The following is a 19,660-nucleotide window of genomic DNA, read 5'->3' on the forward strand; positions in this document are numbered from 1 at the left end:
GCAATGTTAACACATGTTTCCCATGCCAATAAAGCCTTTGAATTGAATTGAATTGAGTGAGCTCATGGGCTCCTGAGTTCTTCTGCAAAAAGATAGGATTACAGTTTAATAAATGTGTATAAACTTGAATTTTTTGCAAGGACTTATTCAGGATACTAAACTCAACATCACAACCTTCAATACAAATCAAAATTTCATAACTAAAACCTTGATTTTGGACAAAATTACTTGAATGGACTATCACTACCAAGGACTATTAAGAAAAAACATTGAACAAACCAAAACCTGCAGAAGAAACACAGTGGAACATGAAAATAACATCCAACACAAAACTGAGTGAGTATTGTTCAGTCTGAACCTACTTCTGGAGCTAAAAAATAAAAGACAATCTCTAGGTAATTTTGTTATATAAATCTTAATAAATAAGGCTACTAAACTACCAAGCTGCTAGGACAGAACTGACCTCGCTGCCACTTCAATTAGCACTGAAGTGTGAAGTGAGAGGTGTGAAAATTCTTGAGCCAAACAATGGCAGGAGAGTTTCACAGCCCCCCACCCAAATGCAGAGGCATTTGAAGCCCCCATATGGCTTATCTCTTATCCCTGTCATTACAATGCAGTACTTCATATATATAAAAAATAACACTGCACAAAATAAGTACAAAAAATATACTCAAGGACAGTCCAGAGACACTATCTGCTGAATGCTACAAAGAGGGCAACTTCATTTTCCACACAGACCATCCCCTTACATGGCACAGTGCTATAAGAGCACATTACCCCTATATCAAGAGAGAGGGTATTGGCCCAGGGTGGAAACTCAGAATACTAGACATTGAGGAAATTGAAACAACCTCTGTCAACGTGTACAAGTCTGGTACAGTAATGGTGCAGGGCCTCCTCATGCAGTTCCAGCAGGACCTTTACGGGATCAAAGAGAGAGAGAGTACAGCAGGAAAAGCTCTTTCTCTGTGATGACTCCCCCACCCTGAGTGAGTCTGATCACACCTCTTCAAACTGTCCTGCAGATGAGGATAGTCACCCCCCCAGCACTGAACACACCCAGGTCCACAACTGCACTGCTCCTCCATCACTGAGAGGGATACATTCACAGAGCTGGAGAGAGACATGGTGGAGCTCAGAGAGCTAGTACACACAATCCAGACAGAACAAACCCACAAAACAGACCAGCACAACTGCTAATTTGGTAAAGAGCACACCTAACCAACTCTCTTAAATTTGACAAAAAAGGAACATTTTACATCTGGCTAGAAATAATAAGGAAATTATCTCAACAGAGAAAAATGTCCTCATGTGTGCGACCTATTTCCCCCTATTAGAATCCCCATACTTTAACGATGACAGCTTCTCCCCGCTAGAGGGTGAGATCAACGATTTCCAGGCCCTGGGACATGTAATAGTCTGTGGCGACCTAAATGCCAAGACTGGACAAGAACCTGACACCCTCAACACACAGGGGGACAAACACCTACCTGGAGGTGACAGCATTCCCTTCCCGATATGCCCCCCATGACACAGCTACGACAACATAACCAACACAAATGGGTCACAACTCCTGTAGCTCTGTCGGACACTGGGTATGTACATAGTCAATGGTAGGCTTCGAGGGGACTCCTATGGTAGGTACACCTATAGCTTATCTCTTGGCAGTAGTACTTAAGACTACTTTATCACTGACCTCAACCCAGAGTCTCTTAGAGTGTTCACAGTCAGTCCACTGACACCCCTATCAGATCACAGCAAAATCACACTCTACTTGAACAGAGCTATGCTCAATCATGAGGCCTCAATGTGAAAGGAACTAAAAAATATTAAGAAATGCTATAGATGGAAGGAAAGTAGTGTGGATATCTACCAAAAAAAACTATTAGGCAACAACAAATTCAATCCCTTCTAGACAATTTCCTGGACAAAATGTTTCACTGTAATAGTGAAGTTGTAAACTTAGAAGTAGAAAATCTAAACATTTGACCTTTCAGCTTCTCTATCAAATCTAAAAATGTCAAGCATACAACCTAAATAAATGTAAAAGATTGACAAATGGTTTGATGAAGAATGCAAAAACCTAAGAAAGAAATTGAGAAACCTGTCCAAACAAAAACATAGAGAACCAGAAAACACGAGTCTATGCCTTCACTACGGTGAATCACTAAAACAATACAGAAATACACTACGGAAATAGAAGAAACAGCACGTCAGAAATCAACTCAATGTAAATGAAGAATCCATAGAATCTAACCACTTCTGGGAAATATGGAATACTCTAAACAAACAACAGCACGAAGAGTTATCTATCCAAAATGGAGATGTACGGATAAACCACTTCTACAATTTTTTAGCTCTATAGCATAGAACAAAGAACAAACAGAAAAAACATATACATGATCAAATACAAATGTTAGAATCAACTTATAAAGACTACAAGAACCCACTGGATTCTCCAATTACATTTAATGAACTACCTGGCCTGATGAATCCTTGCTGTCCCCAGTCCACCTGGCTGTGCTGCTGCTCCAGTTTCAACTCTTCTGCCTGCGGCTGGAACCCTGACCTGTTCACCGGACGTGCTACCTGTCCCAGACCTGCTGTTTTCAACTCTCTAGAGACAGCAGGAGCGGCAGAGATACTCTGAATGATCGGCTATGAAAAGCCAACTGACATTTACTCCTGAGGTGCTGACCTGTTGCACCCTCGACAACCACTATGATTATTATTATTTGACCCTGCTGGTCATCTATGAACATTTGAACCTCTTGGCCATGTTCTGTTATAATCTCCACCTGGCACAGCCAGAGGAGGACTGGCCACTCCCCATAGCCTGCTTCCTCTCTAGGTTTCTTCCTAGGTTTTGGCTTTTCTAGGGAGTTTTTCCTAGCCACCGTGCTTCTACACCTGCATTGCTTGCTGTTTGGTGTTTTAGGCTGGGTTTCTGTATAGCATTTTGTGACATCAGCTGATGTAAGAAGGCTTTATAAATAACTTTGATTGACTGAATGAACTACAGGACAAAATACAAACCCTCCAACCCAAAAAGACCTGTGGGGTTGATGGTATCCTAAATGACATTATAAAATATACAAACCACAAATTAAAAATGGCTATACATAAACTCTTTAACATCATCCTCAGCTCTGGCATATTCCCCAATATTTGGAACCAGGGACTGATTACTCCAATCCACAAATACTTGGGAAAATCCTCTGCATTATCATTAACAGCTGACTCCTACATTTCCTCAGTGAAAGCAATGTAGTGAGCAAAAGTCAAATTGGCTTTTTACCAAACTACATTATGACAGACCACGTATTCACCCTGCAAACCCTAACTGACAAACAAAACAAGACAAAGGCAAGTCTTCTCATGCTTTGTTGGTTTCAAAAAATCTTTAGACTCAATTTGGCATGAGGGCCTACTATACAAATTGACAGAAAGTGGAGTTGGGGGAAAAACATACGACATTATAAAATTAATGTACACAAACATCAAGTGCACGTTTAAAATTGGCCAAAAAACCCCACACACATTTCTTTTCACAGGCCCGGGGGGTGAGACAGAAAACATAGAGGAGGGAGTCTCAGAGCAACCCCACTTTCCTGCAATGCCCTTAAATTGAAATTGAGAGAAAGAGAGAGTCAAAGAGAGAGGGAGAGAGAACTGGAGTCAGTCAGAGTCAGAAAGAGAGTTAGATACAGTATTTAAATCAGCCTGACCCAAGCTTCATGTCTGTTTCATCTTCTTGTCTGGGTCCTGGGAGGGAGGAGGGAGTCTCAGAGCAACCCCACTATCCTGTCTTTCATTGCCTTGCCTTGCCTTGCCTTGCCTGGCCTCGCCTCGCCTCGCCTCGCCCGCCTTGCCGCCTCGCCTCGCCTTCCCCGCCTCGCCTCGCCTGCCGCCTTGCAAACCCCCCTTGTGTTATGTATACCTGTTGTATTGGGGTACTTGGGGTTTTTAGACTTGTTACGTGTTTGAGTTGTAACACTCAAAGCTCTGATCTCATCATAAAACTTCCAAGTAGGAAAAAACTACATGATGGTTGAGAGATGAGAGTTGTGACATTTTCTGCTCTGATGGAGTGAAGGGTTTGACCCTCCTGTGGTGCATTAAGGGCACTTTTGGCACACCTCACAAACTAGCCATCACTTCCTCCCTCCCTGCTCTCCTCCACTCCACTCTGATTACAGTTGACAATGCCAAATAAAATGGAGCGTGTTGTGAAATTGCTCTTTTCCCAAAGGCTACCCAACCCCATATCCTCTCCACCCTCCTTATCACGGCTGGGAGCACATATTCTCTGTGACTCTGGCAAATTAAAGACAAGATGAAAACATGAATGGTTATTTATCATTATACATTATGCAGACCGTAGATGTTCAATTAGGCTTCAACAATAAGACCCTCTAGCATTTGATATCAAGAAAATACTACACAGATCCATTTGAAATATGGATATAAGTAAGTATAAAATGAAAATGCTTTTATGTTATGGCAAAAAAAATAAGCTTAGAATTGTTCAAAACAAGAATAGCATTATCATAGTAATATGAGAACATAAATAGGAATCTAATCTCATCCTATTGTGAGAAGGGAAATGTGCCTTTATGGTTGCAAGCCGTTAGGCGTATCATATTCATTTTCAACCTTCAGTTGTTTTTCCACGGCCAGTGAAATCATATCACTAAGGAGGGAAAATAAAATCATAGGATTACAGTCCTCATGTATTACACTTTAGCTAAGGTTCATGGCCAGCCATCTTCGGATAGAAGTTTCGACTAGGCACTGATCTAGAATCAGCTTGCCCTCCCCAAATCCTAACCTTAACCATTAGAGTAGAAAATCAAATCTGACCTTAAATCAGTGTCTTGGGGCAACATTATTTTACTCTGGTCAGGACACAGCTACACACAGCTATTATTGGAAGGCTGTCGACCCAGGCATCTATTCCTTTTATAAACAGTTAATGTGTTTAATAGTGAGTTTGTCTGTTGTCAGGGCTCCAGGGGCAAAACATGTATATGTGTGACACAGTCCCACACAGATGGTGACATAGATGGGGCCAAGGCCGAGGGCCAAGACATGAGGGTTTGTTTCTCAATGGGGAAAATTATCTGTCTAAGAATCTGTCTTTGCCAAGTGAGATTGAATCACAACTCGAATTCACTATCTTGGAAGCACAACCTATGGACCAGTTGTGTGTAACGGGAATTTTATGGGGAAAGGGACATTGCCTATCAATAATCTTCTTGGTTGGCTCACTCTCACCCTGGCTTGCAATAGTGGTAAAAAAGCCAAATGCTTCTCATTCTCTGTTCCATCGAGTGTTCTTTCAGTGGGAAAAGAAAAACGTTTTTATGTTGTGAAAGGTGTTCTTTCGAGGCTTTACCATCGAGTCCCTCCACAGCCCTAGACATTGACCAATTAGTGATGACACCTCTTAGATGTGGATCAGGGCAACTATTGATGCTTGTGGCTATTCCAACATGATTAACATCTACAGGTTAAGGACTGAGCAGATCCATTTCGGAGACGTCATTGCTTTGGCTTTGAGTGTGTGTATGTGTCTGGGTACCAGTGGAGGCTCCTCAGAGGACGAAGGAGAGGACCATACTCCTTAGTGAATTTCATAAAAATATTGAAACATTAAAATAATATCCTATACTAAATATATTTACGCTACCAAATAATTGATTAAAACATACTGTTTTGCAATGGTCTACAGTAGCCTCAAAAACACTCTGTAGTGTAGCACCATGGTGTAGCTGGAGGACAGATAGCGTCCATCCTCCTCTGGGCACACTGACTTCAATAATAAACCTAGGAGGGTCATGGTTCTCACTACCTACCATAGACTTACACAGTAATATTGACAACCTCCGGAGGACATCCCCCAACCTATCAGAGCTCTTGCAGCATGAACTGGCATGTTGTCCACCCAATCAAAAGACCAGAGAATGAATCTAGTACTGAAAGCATAAGCTACAGTTAGCTAGCACTGCAGTGCATAAAATGTGATGAGTAGTCGACTCAAAGAGAGAGAAAGACAATAGATTAACATTTTTTAACAAATTAATTTCTTTAAAAATGAAGGAGGATCAAGCGAGAGGGAGAGAGAGTGTAATGTGTAATGTTTACTGTTAATTTTTGTTGTTTTTCACTTTATATATTCACTTTGTATGTTGTCTACCTCACTTGCTTTGGCAATGTTAACACATGTTTCCCATGCCAATAAAGCCCTTGAATTGAATTGAATTGAATTGAGAGAGAGATACCTAACTGTACTTAGGTAGCAAATACAGCTAGCTAGTTTAGCCTTCTCAAACATCCGGCTCAAACAGAGGGCTGCTATGTTAGCTAGCTGCCTATGACTATCCAACACTGGAATTCTTCCAAGTCAAGGTAAGCTTTTGGTTTGACTCATTTATTTCCACTAGGGCCTGCCGGTGTAACTGCTTAACTGCTTACTGACTATACACTGTACTGCATGATTGTAGCTGGTTTGCTAACGCATTAGTTCAATTAGCTATGTTGACTATAACGTTACTTTAGCTAATATGGTGACAACGATGTAGGCTGTGTGTAGTGATTATGATATGAAGGCTTAGCTTGGAAATGTTTTGCCTGGTCACAGACAGCTGATGTGTTGTGCCTTGAAATTCACAAGTGAAAAGAAAAGGTGAGAGGAAGAGAACGCGTAGATGCGAGAAGGAATACAACAAACTGTTTGCGTGTGATCAGAGGTAGGGCTGTTGCGGTGACCGTATTATCGCCACACCAGCAGTCACGAGTCATAAAGACAGTCAAATTTCGGTTACCATTGAGTTACGGTAATTAGGCTTCTTTAAGCAAATATTAAGCACATTACTTATCTTTACCACAAGAATATAGCCTACCTGGCTGGCATGAAAATTAACCACAGGAAAAGCGTCCTCCATTCGCTATTTAAGTGCATAGAACACATGTTTTTTCCCCCTGACATGTTTCGAAACAGATGCATGATAATGGTCCATTCTAAATCAAAACAAATTTCACACATATATTATTTAGTATATGAAAAGACAAGATTAAATCAAGAATAGTCTGATGGGTGACAATATTACTTGTGAATGATGCCCAGCTTAAGCCAAGAAACGATGTATTTTTCGTGACTTTTTCTAATCATAGTCGCACACCTCATGTAGCCTAGCCCATAGGCCTATATGTTTTGATAAGTGTTGTATCACAACTAAAGTGGGCAAATTAGGCCCAATAATCCGCTTTACAAGGGGTGTAGAGCCTAACTGGCATACATACGTAAGCAGCGCTTGAGTTTCAAGTTTGGTGAAGATCATTTTTCCCCATAAAAATGCACCTTTATCATAAAAGCATTACATGCGTAATAGCATTTGCAGTCACTTGTGATAATGGTGCAGTCACTTTTGATAATTCTTATTTACAATGACGGCCTACTGGGGAACAGTGGGTTAACTGCCTTGTTCAGGGGCAGAACGACAGATTTTTACCTTGTCAGCGCGGGGATTCGATCCAGCAACCTTTCGGTTACGTTTTTGGGATGCTAGGGGTTGTATTAATTTGGGATCTAATGCATCACACACCTGTCCCAGACTATGTTTGGAATATTTATTTTGTTCTTTCTGCGGTACCAGAGAGAACAGTCTATGACTTGGGTGGCTGGATTCTTTGACAATTTTTGGGCCTTCCTCTGACACCCCCTGGTATAGAGGTCCTGGATGGCAGGGAGCTCGACCTTAGTGATGTACTTGGCCAAACGCACTGAAGCGCCTTGCGGTCGAATGCCAAGCAGTTGCCATACCAAGCTGTAGAACTTTTTGAGGATCTGAGTGCTCATGCCAAATCTTTTCAGCTTCCTGAGGGGGAAGAGGCATTGTCATGCCCTCTTCATGACTGTGTTGGTGTGTGTGTAAAAATACTTTAAAGTACTACTTCAGTAGTTTTTTGGGGTATCTGTACTTTACTTAACTATTTACATTTTTGACAACTTTTACTTTTACTTCACTACATTCCTAAAGAAAATAATGTAATTTTTATTCCATATATTTTCCCTGACACCCAAAAGTAGTCGTTACATCAAGAAGGCTTAGCTGGACATGAAAATGGTCCAATTCACTCACTAATCAAGAGAACATCCCTGGTCATTCCTACTGCCTCGGATCTGGAGGACACATGCTTTGTTTGTAAATTATGTCATTTATACTTTTACTTTTGATACTTAAGTATATTTAAAACTAAATACTTTCATACTTTTAGTCAAGTAGTATTTTCCTGGGTGACTTTTACTTGAGTAATTTTCTATTAAGGTATCTTTACTTTCAAGTATGACAATTGGGTAGTTTTTCCACCACTGGTGTGGACCATGATAGATCCTTAGTGATGTGAACAGCGAGGAACTCGAAGCTCTCAACCTGCTACCCTACAGCCCTGTCGGAGTGGGGGCGTGCTCGGCCTCTGTTTCCTGTAGTCAATAAGCTCCTTTGTCTTGCTGACATTGAGGGAGAGGTTGTTGTCCTGGCACCACACTTCCAGGTCTCTGACCACCTCCCAGTAGGCTGTCTCATCATTGTCGGTGATCAGGCCTACCACTGTTGTGTCGTCAGCAAACATAATGATGGTGTTGGAGTCATGCGCAGCCACGCAGTAGTGGGTGAACAGGGAGTACAGGAGGGGACTAAGCAGGAACCCTTCAGGAGCCCCCGTGTTTCAGTGTTGCTTTCCTCGAAGCGAGAATAGAAGGCATTTAGCTCGTCTGGTAGGCTCATTTCACTGGGCAGCTAGCGGCTGGGTTTCCTTTGTAATCCATGATAGTTAGCAAACCCTGTCACATCCTACGAGCATCAGAGTCGGCATAGTAGGATTCGATCTTAGTCCTGTAGTGATGCTTTGCCTGTATGATGGCTCGTCGGAGGTCGTAGCGGAATTTGCTATAAGCTTTAGTATTTACGCTCCTTGAAAGCGGCAACTCTAGCCTTTAGCCCAGTGCAGATGTTGCCTGTATTCCATGGCTTCTGGTTAGGATATTTACCCACTCAAATGGCACCCTATTACCTATATAGTGCACTACTTTTGATCAGAGCCCTATGAGCCCTGGTCAAAACCAGTGTACTATGTACAGTAGGGAATAGGGTGCCATTTGGAATGCACCCTAAGAGATAATAAAAAAGTATTTGTGAATTCTCATATTTTTTTCTCATTAATATTAGATTATTCTATCATGGAATAGATTTAGAGTTACAGAATATAAATAGTTAATTCAGTGCTATTCTAGACCTGGTTTGTCTTTCCATTTCCATGGAAAATTACGGATTTCACACTTTAAATACGTCCATGGAGGACCTTCTTCTTTACACCCAATACAAAAAGTTGAATTATGTATTTATGATAGAGTAGTATTTGGTTTAACATTTTAACATACTGTAATTGACCTACAGAACAGAACACAATGACTATAATTAAATGGTGTGAGTGAATTCGGATGCTGGTTAAAATAGCAAAACGATTATCAGGGTTTAGGTTACAGTACAGTTTAGTTAATCCACATAAATAAAGAACATAATGCTCAGCACATTCTCACCCTGTCTGGGTCTGTAACAAAAGACATCGGCTGGGTCTGCAATGGCCCTGGTCAAAAGTAGGGCACGACATAGTGAATAGGGTGCCATTTTGGAACTCAGACTTCAGCTGTCCATTCCTGCCCCTCCCAACCGGCTAACGAGATATTAGACACTCGTGTATGGGCAACTCTGTGATTATTACAAGGTTATGAAATGTTCCAACTATTTATTATGACAGACTAGAGGACAGACATAGTAGTTATGCATCCCAAATGGCACTGTATTTCCTATGTAGTTTACTACATTTGACCAGAGCCCTATGGGTGCCATTTGGGACACAACCATTGATTCATGTTCAGCCATGCACCAAACATTTCAGGAAGAAAATCTAATAACAAACCAAATTCAATTTAAATGCAGATTTGGGAAAGTCAGCCAGTCATGTCAGTATACCTTGTGCTCTGAGTTAGGCAAAACAAGTTGGATCTTTGTGCTTTTGAACTCAATTTATTTGCAAACATTGTGTTTTTTCTCTCTAAAGAAAATCACCTGATGAACAGGGACAATTTAATTACAGAACAAAATAAATTAATGGTCTTATATTGCACCACAACATGAAGAGAGTTCTCTGTGTGTGTGTGTGTGTGTGTGTGTGTGTGTGTGTGTGTGTGTGTGTGTGTGTGTGTGTGTGTGTGTGTGTGTGTGTGTAAATATGTGTGTATATGTGTGTGTATGTGTGTGTTTCTCTGCCCTAGTGCTGGCAGTGTGAAGAAAAATCTAGATAACCACACACACACGCACACACTGGCTTAATCTGTTAAAATAGGCATGGTGAATCCTACAGTCTGAGAGCAATTTGTGATTTCTGACCATAATGTCAATCACATGCAACCACAGGTACAGCTCTTTAAAGATAAACTAGTGCGTTTGCATTTCGATTTTCATAGGCTCCACAGGAACAAGAGAGCCACTGACTGAATCACAACCGCATACTGCGAATTAGGATTTCATTCGATTTTTTTTAAACATGAAAAAAACTGGTTCAGAGAGGTTTACTCTAAATTTCTGTCATGTACTATACAGTACTGAGTAGAGTAGGCATATGTTACATATTGTATCTGAGGTGGATTGAGGTCTCAAGCTGCCATTTGTTGAGTGGATATATGGTTGCATCCCAAATGGCACCCTATTCACATTCTCAAATAGTGCACTACTCATGACAAGGGCCCACATAGGGAATAGGGTTCCATTTGGGACGCAGGGTGCCATTTGGGACGCATCCTATGTCTATGGACAATAGTGGGAACTAAGCACCTATTGCACAACCAGTTATGCTTAGGCCTATTCTGTTTTCACCACACTCTCTGAGTGGGTGGCCAATCTATCTTTGTTTCTATATCTGTGTGTAGAGTGACTCACAAGGGTTGTGACTCAATCCTGCTGCATTTGGTGTGGGAGAGAGGAGGAGGCAGAGGAAGAGGAGGAGGAGGTGGTGGAGTACTCCACTCCAGAATGTACAGTACCTGAGCCAAAATACTAATGTTTAAATGTTTGCAAAACATTCTGGAATGGAATCAGAACCCCTTCCCAACCTTAACTACAGGAGGGCTTTCTTCCAAGAAGTCACAGAGATGATTTCACTGTTGTTATGGGCCTTCTGGAAGGACAATGACTGTGAGACCAGCAGCCAGAGCCTTTCAATAATCCATGATGTTTTCTGTGCACCTGTGAACTCTACTAGTGCTAAGACACTAGGAGGTGAGCAACCACTAGCAGCCGCTATTAGATCGCTATCGGAATGTGAATGCAAAAAGAGAACATGATGCATTGCTATGGTTTCCTGCGGAGTGGGGATATTCCCCTGAACTATTGAAGATAACCGCAATATGTCAGATGTGATGTTGTTGTTGCAACAGAGACAAGAAAATAAAAATGGCACCATTCAATCTCTCAACTTCCCTCCGGTCTCTATGTTAACATCTCTAATGTGAAAATGACTGAAAAAGGGCATGGAATGTATGAATGTATGGATAAATAATCAGATAATTGTCAGATAATAACGTAACAAAATGTGCTCAAGTGACTGAACTATTAATGGAACCCGGTTGTCTGTGGGATTCAATACCAGGTTAGCCCACTGAGCTAAACAACATATAATTGGGGGAAAAAACTACACAAGATACGTCATATCCAAGCTCAAACAAGATCTCAAGTCAATATCAAACTGTGTGTGATAGTGTGACTCACACATACATGACTTACTATCATACATGACATTAACACACACCATTCATTCACTTACATAAAGGAGAACATAAAAGAAAGGACATACAGTACATAGGAATACTGTATATAAAAGAAAGACATACATAGGAATACTGTATATAAAAGAAAGACATACATAGGAATACTGTATATAAAAGAAAGACATACATAGGAATACTGTATATAAAAGAAAGACATACATAGGAATACTGTATATAAAAGAAAGACATACATAGGAATACTGTATATAAAAGAAAGACATACATAGGAATACTGTATATAAAAGAAAGACATACATAGGAATACTGTATATAAAAGAACTACATAGGGATATATAAAAGAAACACATACATAGGGATATATAAATTATTATTATTATTTTTAAATTTAACCTTTATTTAACTAGGCAATTTAACTAGGAAAAAATATTATTTACAATGATGGCCTACCCTGGACAAACCCGGGTGACGCTGGGCCAATTGTGCGCCGCCCTATGGGACTCTCAATCACGGCTAGATGTGATACAGCCTGGATTCGAACCAGGGACTGTAGTGACACCTCTTGCACTGAGATGCAGTGCCTGCGCCACTCGGGAGCCCCCCCAAAAAAGAAAGAACATGCAATCCAGTTGCTTATTAAACCGACACCATCTGCTCTTCAAAGCACTGTAACACAGTAACAACAGCATCAAACCCTCCTTTCTCTGGTTCACAGCGGGGAGCAGGTCTGACATGCAGCATTGTCAACAGCTCTAGGAATAAAACCTGACAAACATGTTACTCCCAAATGACACCCTATTCCCTATGTAGTGCACTACTTTTGACCAAGGCCTATAGAGAATATATCGGGTCTAAATATAGAGAATAGGTTGCGATTTGGGAGACGGTCGTGAAGAGGGCACGAGAATGCCTATTCCGCCTCAGGAGACTGAAAAGATTTGGCATGAGTCCTCAGATCCTCAATAAGTTCTACAGCTGCACCATCGAGAGTATTCTGACTGGTTGCATCACCACCTGGTATGGCAACTGCTCGGCCTCCGACCGCAAGGCACTACAGAGGGTAGTGCATACGGCCCAATAGATCACTGGGGCCAAGCTTCCTGCCATCCATGACCTATATACCAGGCGGTGTCAGAGGACGGCCCTAAAAAATGGTCTGACTCCAACCACCCTAGTCATAGACTGTTCTCTCTGCTACCGCACAGCAAGCGGTACCGGAGCGCCATGTCTAGGTCCAAAAGGCTTCTGAACAGCTTCTACCCCCAAGCCATAAGACTCCTGAACACCAAATCAAATGGCTACCCAAACTATTTGCATTGACCCCCCCTTTTTTTACGCTGCTGCAACTCTGTTTATTATCTATGCATAGTCACTTTATCCCTACCTACATGTACATATTACCTCAATTACCTCGACTAACCTGTACCCTGGCACATTGACTCAGTACCGGTACCCACTGTATAAAGCCTCGTTATTGTTATTTTATTGTTGCTCTTTTATTTTTTACTTTAGTTTATTTAGTAAAAAAAATTCTTAACTGCATTGTTGGTTAAGGGGTTGTCAGTAAGCATTTCACGGTATTCGGCGCTTGTGACAAATAACATTTGATTTGATTTGAAATATAAACATGAGAATCCTGAGAGTTAAAAGACGAGCAGCCTCTTATTGTTATCTTTGTGGTTTATCTAATACTGCCAATGACTTTGTAATACAGTAACACTTAACATTTCGTTGTGTAATACTGTATGGCATCTGTACATGATCCCTACATGTCCAAACAAATTAGAGCGCCTGTACTGTACCCCAGTCAATTTTCTGAGAGTGTATTCATTAAATGCACTGTATATTGTTTTACAATGAAGCTGTATGTGAATGTGGCTTGTGTAATCAAGGTATGCTTTTCCTCTGAGAAAGAGCGGCGTTACAATAGTGGTGTCCAATTCCTTCTCAGCACACACACCCGCGTGTTAGCTGTAATCAATCAATTCATATCATAATACTTTGTCCCTTGATGTGCAAATTATTGTTGTTTTAGCTCTACCGTTTCCATGGAGATTTAGGAACAGAAGGAAGGGGGAGCCTCCAGATAACCCCCTCCCACGCTATCTAAAATACAACTCTTCTTCTTTAACTGACACACACTGCAACTGTAAAGCATTATTCTTCCCTCATCCTCTAAGGAGCAGAAACCAGTTTCTCTAGCCTCTCCGTAGCTCCATATAGCCCCATACTTGAGTCCTACTATTGTTTGTCAAATAAATACTCATGTTTGCTGAAACACTTCCCGTGGCACGAATATCTACAAACCCTCCAGCTCCTATAAAAGCGCTCCGGCAGACAACAGTCGGCACCAGATTTTATTTTACAAGATGCTTTTAGAGCCGTTGGAGGCAGGGCCTACCTCCAAAATGGCAACCTATTCCCTATATAGTGCACTACTTTCAACCAGAGCCCTATGCACTATATAGGGAATAGGATTTGAGACATACCCAGGCACATCATTCTCCACAGTCTCCCAGTGTGTGGGCTTTATGCATTAAGTGGCTGTGCCTCAGCGTCCTCCAAATGTACTTACTGCTGCTATTACTTTATCAACCCTAATGGACATTATCATTCAGCCCGCTGGTAAATTCCATAGTGGATGTAATAATATAGATCGCAAAGTCTGTCTAGAGGATTGTTATCTAGTTTTCAGTGATCTCTCACATATTTGGTTTAGTTCATTGCGGTACAAATGGGTTGTGAGGTATTAAAAATGTGGCCTTGTCTGGCACAGTTGGTAGAGCATGGCTCGTGCAATGCCAATGTTCATGGGTTCGATTCCTGCTGGGGCCACCCATACTAAAATGTATGTATGCATGATTGTGAGTCGCTTGGGATAAAATTGTCTGCTAAAAAGCATATAATAACATAGGGATACAATACAAGTAATATGATATACAGTATTATATAGTGTTGAATGTAGTTATGTGTGTATTATGCAGACCTTATATGAACGATAAAGCATCAGCCATTATTGCCAGAGGTCAACACAGAAGAGGCCTGTAGATGATCATAGTTACTGTTGCCAGAATTGGTGTCATTATAAACCCCTGTACTGTAATTACAAAGTCGTTCCAGCAGGAGCAGAGGAGCAGTTTGTAGAGGCTACAGTATAATTAGAGTTAACAGATTAGAGCTAAAGACTGTAGAGGCAGGCAGCGACCTCTGATTGCTGCAGAGCTTTGTGGTTCACCGTCACTGCTGCAAACACCATTGTACTCAACACACACCAGAAACACACACCAGGTCATGGCTAGCGGTTTTGTTGTTACTTCCATAGAAAATGTTGTGCAACAAACAGTATTTCGAGTACGAAGGTATATTCTACACAGAGCTGCTAAATTCAGATTTCTGCTATCCCCAACCTTACAACATTGTTTTATATGAGCAATGTTCATTATTTAATGTTTCTAATCAGGCACACAATGTCAACGCTGGGGGAATTATTTCACAAAAAGCCACTTTCCAGAAAAGAACATTCACTGACAGAAGTAGGCGTACATGTTTAGTCTGTCTAAAGTCTGTTCTTCCCGCTGAAGAGTGCCAGCCCAGTTTATCTCGCCATATTTTCACGCCTTATCTAATTCCCTGCTGAGGGTTGGCAACAACACCACATCAGACTAGAGAGAGAGAGAACGGGATAGAGAGAGAAATGGAGAGAGAGAGAGAGAGAGAGAGATAGCTCCCTCAGAACAGAGCTCCCTTCACAGCTTCACAGCTTAATTTGAAATCCAACCACCATCAGACTCACTCTCAAGACTGGCTGGTTATAGAGGTTCTGTGGGTCTCCACAAAGTTTGGGAAGATTGCTTTTAGTTATTGTGCCCCTAGCGCATGGAAAGACCTGCAGGCCACGTTGAGCCTTGACTCTTGTCTCAAAGGGTCAGTTCGGGACTTTGATGAGGAATCGGGTGAAGGAGAACTGCACTTGTTTTGATTTAAGTTTTTATTTGTGTGTAATTTTATTTGTCGCTTTTCAATTTGATTAGTTTTAATGTGTAATTGTAATTTGATAGTGTTGTATTGAGACTGATCACGTTGATTTATTGCTCCAGGGTAACCTTGTAAATGAGACCATGGTCTCAAAGGGTTTCCCCTTTTTAAATAAAGGTTAAATAAAAATATCAATAAAAACATAAACAGCTGAGCTGAGGGAAACTGGTCTCAGGAGAAGCCTGATGGAACGTTAAGCCAGCCCTCCTCATTTCCTCTCGAAATGTGCTTTCCCCTCAAGTTCAGCCTCTATTTCAGATACGCTGCAAAATGATCATTTCATTATATAACTTATAACTCCTCAGAGAGAGTGCTGTGAGGATGGGCTATTAGTATACTCACATCAATAGGGGGGTTAGAGAAAGCAGCTTGCTATACACACTACACTTCACAGCCACTGAGCCACAGAGGCTTTACGTCTGAAATGTCACACCACCCAATGACCAACGGCCCTTCAAATGCCTTTATGCCTTTTAGCAGTATGATGCCACACTGTCATGTGAACTGTTTAATAGAATGTCACAACTCACACCCACATCCAACCAAGGAACAGAGGGGAGTTTAAGTACTTTGTTCAATTCCCTTCATGGCAGCAACAGCAATGAAATGGATTTAGGCTGTATTTCTGTTTTGATAGAGAATGCCACCTCGGATTAGACGTAGGCCTAACTTTGCTAAAAGGACACAGAGACGATAAGATTGTTACATTAAAAGCACTCAAATATGTTCACATTTCCTTTTCCCACAGAGCAAGCAAACGAAGCAGATGAAATGAAGGAGAAAAAAAAAAATCTTCTCTCTCCTTCCCGTCGAGTCAACCCCCGTACAGGGTTCTAGCCAGTACTAACTTTATTGAGATGCACCTGATACTCAGAAACACACATACACACACACACACACACACACACACACACACACACACACACACACACACACACACACACACACACACACACACACACACTCTGCCGCTACATCCTTGGTAAAACTTTATTTTATAGATTTAAAATACTGCTTTAACAAGTCATTTCTTAGTAGCTACCTTGTAAATAGCAGGCTGCTAAAAAGGGTTAACAATCACCAAATATGCCCTACTACTCACCCAGAAACATGATAACTGAACCATGTAGCATGTAAAGTCGATCTCCTGGACTATAGACAGCTAAGTGGAGAAATAATCCCTCAGTACTGTAAAAGCTCTGAGTAGACCTGTCCTCCTGGTGATCTGATCTGCTGCTGACTGACTGACGGCAGACTGATGAAGGAGTGACAGAGCGAGTGATGACGGAAGAAGGGATGGCGGTGGAGGGAGGAAGGGAGGGATGTGTTGTGTGTAACATGAAAAGAGAGAGAGAGAGATCCCTGCCTGGTGGGAGCTGAGTGGAGGTGCCACAGAGAGCAGCAGAGAGAGAATGAGAAAAATAGAGGCAGCTGCAACCCCCACAACGCCTGTCGACCCAAACCGAGCAGTGGCACGGTCACAAACAGCCACAAATCTAGGTCAGGCTACCACTCATTCTGAGTGAGGAAACCACGAAAAACACCAAGCCTCAATCGAGCCGATCAAATCCTCCTCATCTCATCAGGATGGGCTCCCCCAGTCCAGGCGGTCTGAATCAATCAGTTTTACAAGTCTGCCTCTGCTGGCTGCGATTCAGGATTCAGGCAGAAGGAATCAGCCCCCAGTGATTCATGGGTTTGTCAGGAGGCAGCTAGTGATCACCACCAAAGAGATAGAAAGAGAGGGGGGAAAGGAGGGAGAGAAAGAGAGGGTAAAAAGGAGGGAGAGAGAAAGAGAGGGTGGATAAGGAGGGAGAAAGAAAGAGACGGAGAAAAGGAGGGAGAGCGAAAGAGAGGGGGGAATGAGGGACAGAGGGAAAGGATGGAAGAGATGAGGAGAGAAGATGGAGGGGGAGAGAGAGACAGAAACAAGAGAGAGATCAGACACCTTGTCTGAGCTCAGTTCACATGGAGCGGTCCATAGGACAGAGGGAAACTTAACTACACATTTGAACTTCACACACTGAGAGATTGTAACATGATACCATGTCATCAGCTGTGTTGAAATGTGAGGTAGCCCCCCTTAATAACGTAGCCTCCTCAGTTAAGTCAGGGTGAAAAACACGCATCCACTGTGGTGACTACATTATATTGTATCTCAAGGGAACACTTACAAAGAGAACACTTAAATTACTTAAAATCACTGAAGAGCCCTGGGAGGAAGAGAGGGAAGGAGAGTGAGGGGAGGAAGGAAAGGAAAGGGATGGAGGGTGAGGAAGGGCGAAGGGAGGCAACACATTTGTGCAGGTTTTCTGTACTCACAGCTGTGCTGTGTTTCCTAAAATTAAACTGCAATTAAGATTGTGTTACCTGACAAAACACTCCTGGCTCGTGAGAAATACAAGACCAGCAACATCCAAGAATACAACAGCAGCACATGGTGTGTAAAGCCTAGAGCTTAGAATGAGGAGAGAGAAAGCGGTTGGTTTCCAAGAGTCAGGCCTGGGCTTAGCCTTACCATCAGTCACTAAAGCAGACAGTAGAGGTTGGAACACTAGAAGTAAGGACAGGGCACAAGAGAAGGAGAAAGAGGACACTCCACCAAAAATAGCAGAATGCTGAAGCACACAAAATAACATTATCAAACACACTTAGACTGGTGAAGTGTTTAAAAGCCCTTTGACTTACTGTAGGCTTGATTGATCAAATTCCCTGACTGATCACTCTGGATGTCTTCCCTTTCAGACACTCACTATCCTGTGCTGGCCAAGGATTCGTGGAAGAGTTGAACTGTAGTTACTCCGCCAACAACAATGGTGTCGATTTCTCTCTCATCACAAACAATATTTCTGTCTATTTCCCCAGAGGCAATTCAGAGAATGGCAATTCACTGATATGCTGCCAGTAGTAGACTCCTGATCAGTCCAAATATTGCTCACCATGGTGGGTTTGTTGCCCAGCCCACATAAATGGGTTCAAATACTATTCAAAATCTTTCAAATACTTTGTACGTTTGCTCAAGCCTGCCTCGATTGCCAGAAGGCCAACATTTTGCACTTTTCAGACAATTGCATTGGGTCCATTAAGCCAGGAAAGATCAATCAAGCACAGGTAAAGTATTTAAAATGATTTTGAATACTATAAGAACCCAGGTCTGTTTAGCCCAGTGTGTTCTCATGTCTCGGTAAAGGTCATTATGGGTTATTACTGCCATTCCCCACAACCTGTTGACATGATTGATGTTCTGGGGACAGTGTCGCCTGCATGCTGCTACTCAGCAGCTCAAGCTTGTCCACTTCTTTGGTTACAGACTAGCAACACACACTCAGTGTGACTCTGATTTAGCCCACAGCAGTACACACAGTACACACACACACACACACACACACACACACACACACACACACACACACACACACACACACACACACACACACACACACACACACACACTAGATCTCTAGATGCACCGATGGGGAACATTGCCTTAACCTTTCTCCCTTTACAACAAGATGCAAAGCTAAGCGTGGAAATATAAATATATCTCGGGATTCCTTCCAACTGACTATAAAATGTATGCTTCCTGGCGTTGGCACACTGTCTGACATGGTGTCTTACATTCCATTTCTGATGTCTCCTTCTTTTTAAGCCCCTAACCATGTGTATGAGGTGTATAATTTTGTTTCAAAGTAGATTTGTTTAAGACTAGCAACACACACTCAGTGTGACTCTGATTTTGCCCACCGCAGTAAAAGGTTAAAAAGCACACTCCCACGG

General features: G+C 41.9%; 1 protein-coding gene across 3 annotated transcripts in view; it reads right to left on the bottom strand.

Annotated features, from left to right (window-relative positions):
* LOC112224306 (zinc finger protein 385B) overlaps positions 1 to 19,660 on the bottom strand; it is a 135,565-nt gene that overhangs the window by 57,033 nt on the left and 58,872 nt on the right. Inside the window, exon 1 of one of the 3 annotated variants that reach the window (XM_042319696.1) lies at positions 16,986 to 17,205. The exons of the other annotated variants lie outside the window; for them this stretch is intronic. Within the exon in view, the coding sequence (XP_042175630.1) occupies positions 16,986 to 17,016 (31 nt within the window). The 5' untranslated portion in view covers positions 17,017 to 17,205. Of the gene's footprint in view, positions 1 to 16,985; positions 17,206 to 19,660 lie in introns of those variants that run through there. 3 annotated transcript variants of the gene reach the window in all.

This window comes from Oncorhynchus tshawytscha, linkage group LG03, assembly GCF_018296145.1.
Source record: "Oncorhynchus tshawytscha isolate Ot180627B linkage group LG03, Otsh_v2.0, whole genome shotgun sequence".
Taxonomy (NCBI): Eukaryota; Metazoa; Chordata; class Actinopteri; order Salmoniformes; family Salmonidae; genus Oncorhynchus; species Oncorhynchus tshawytscha.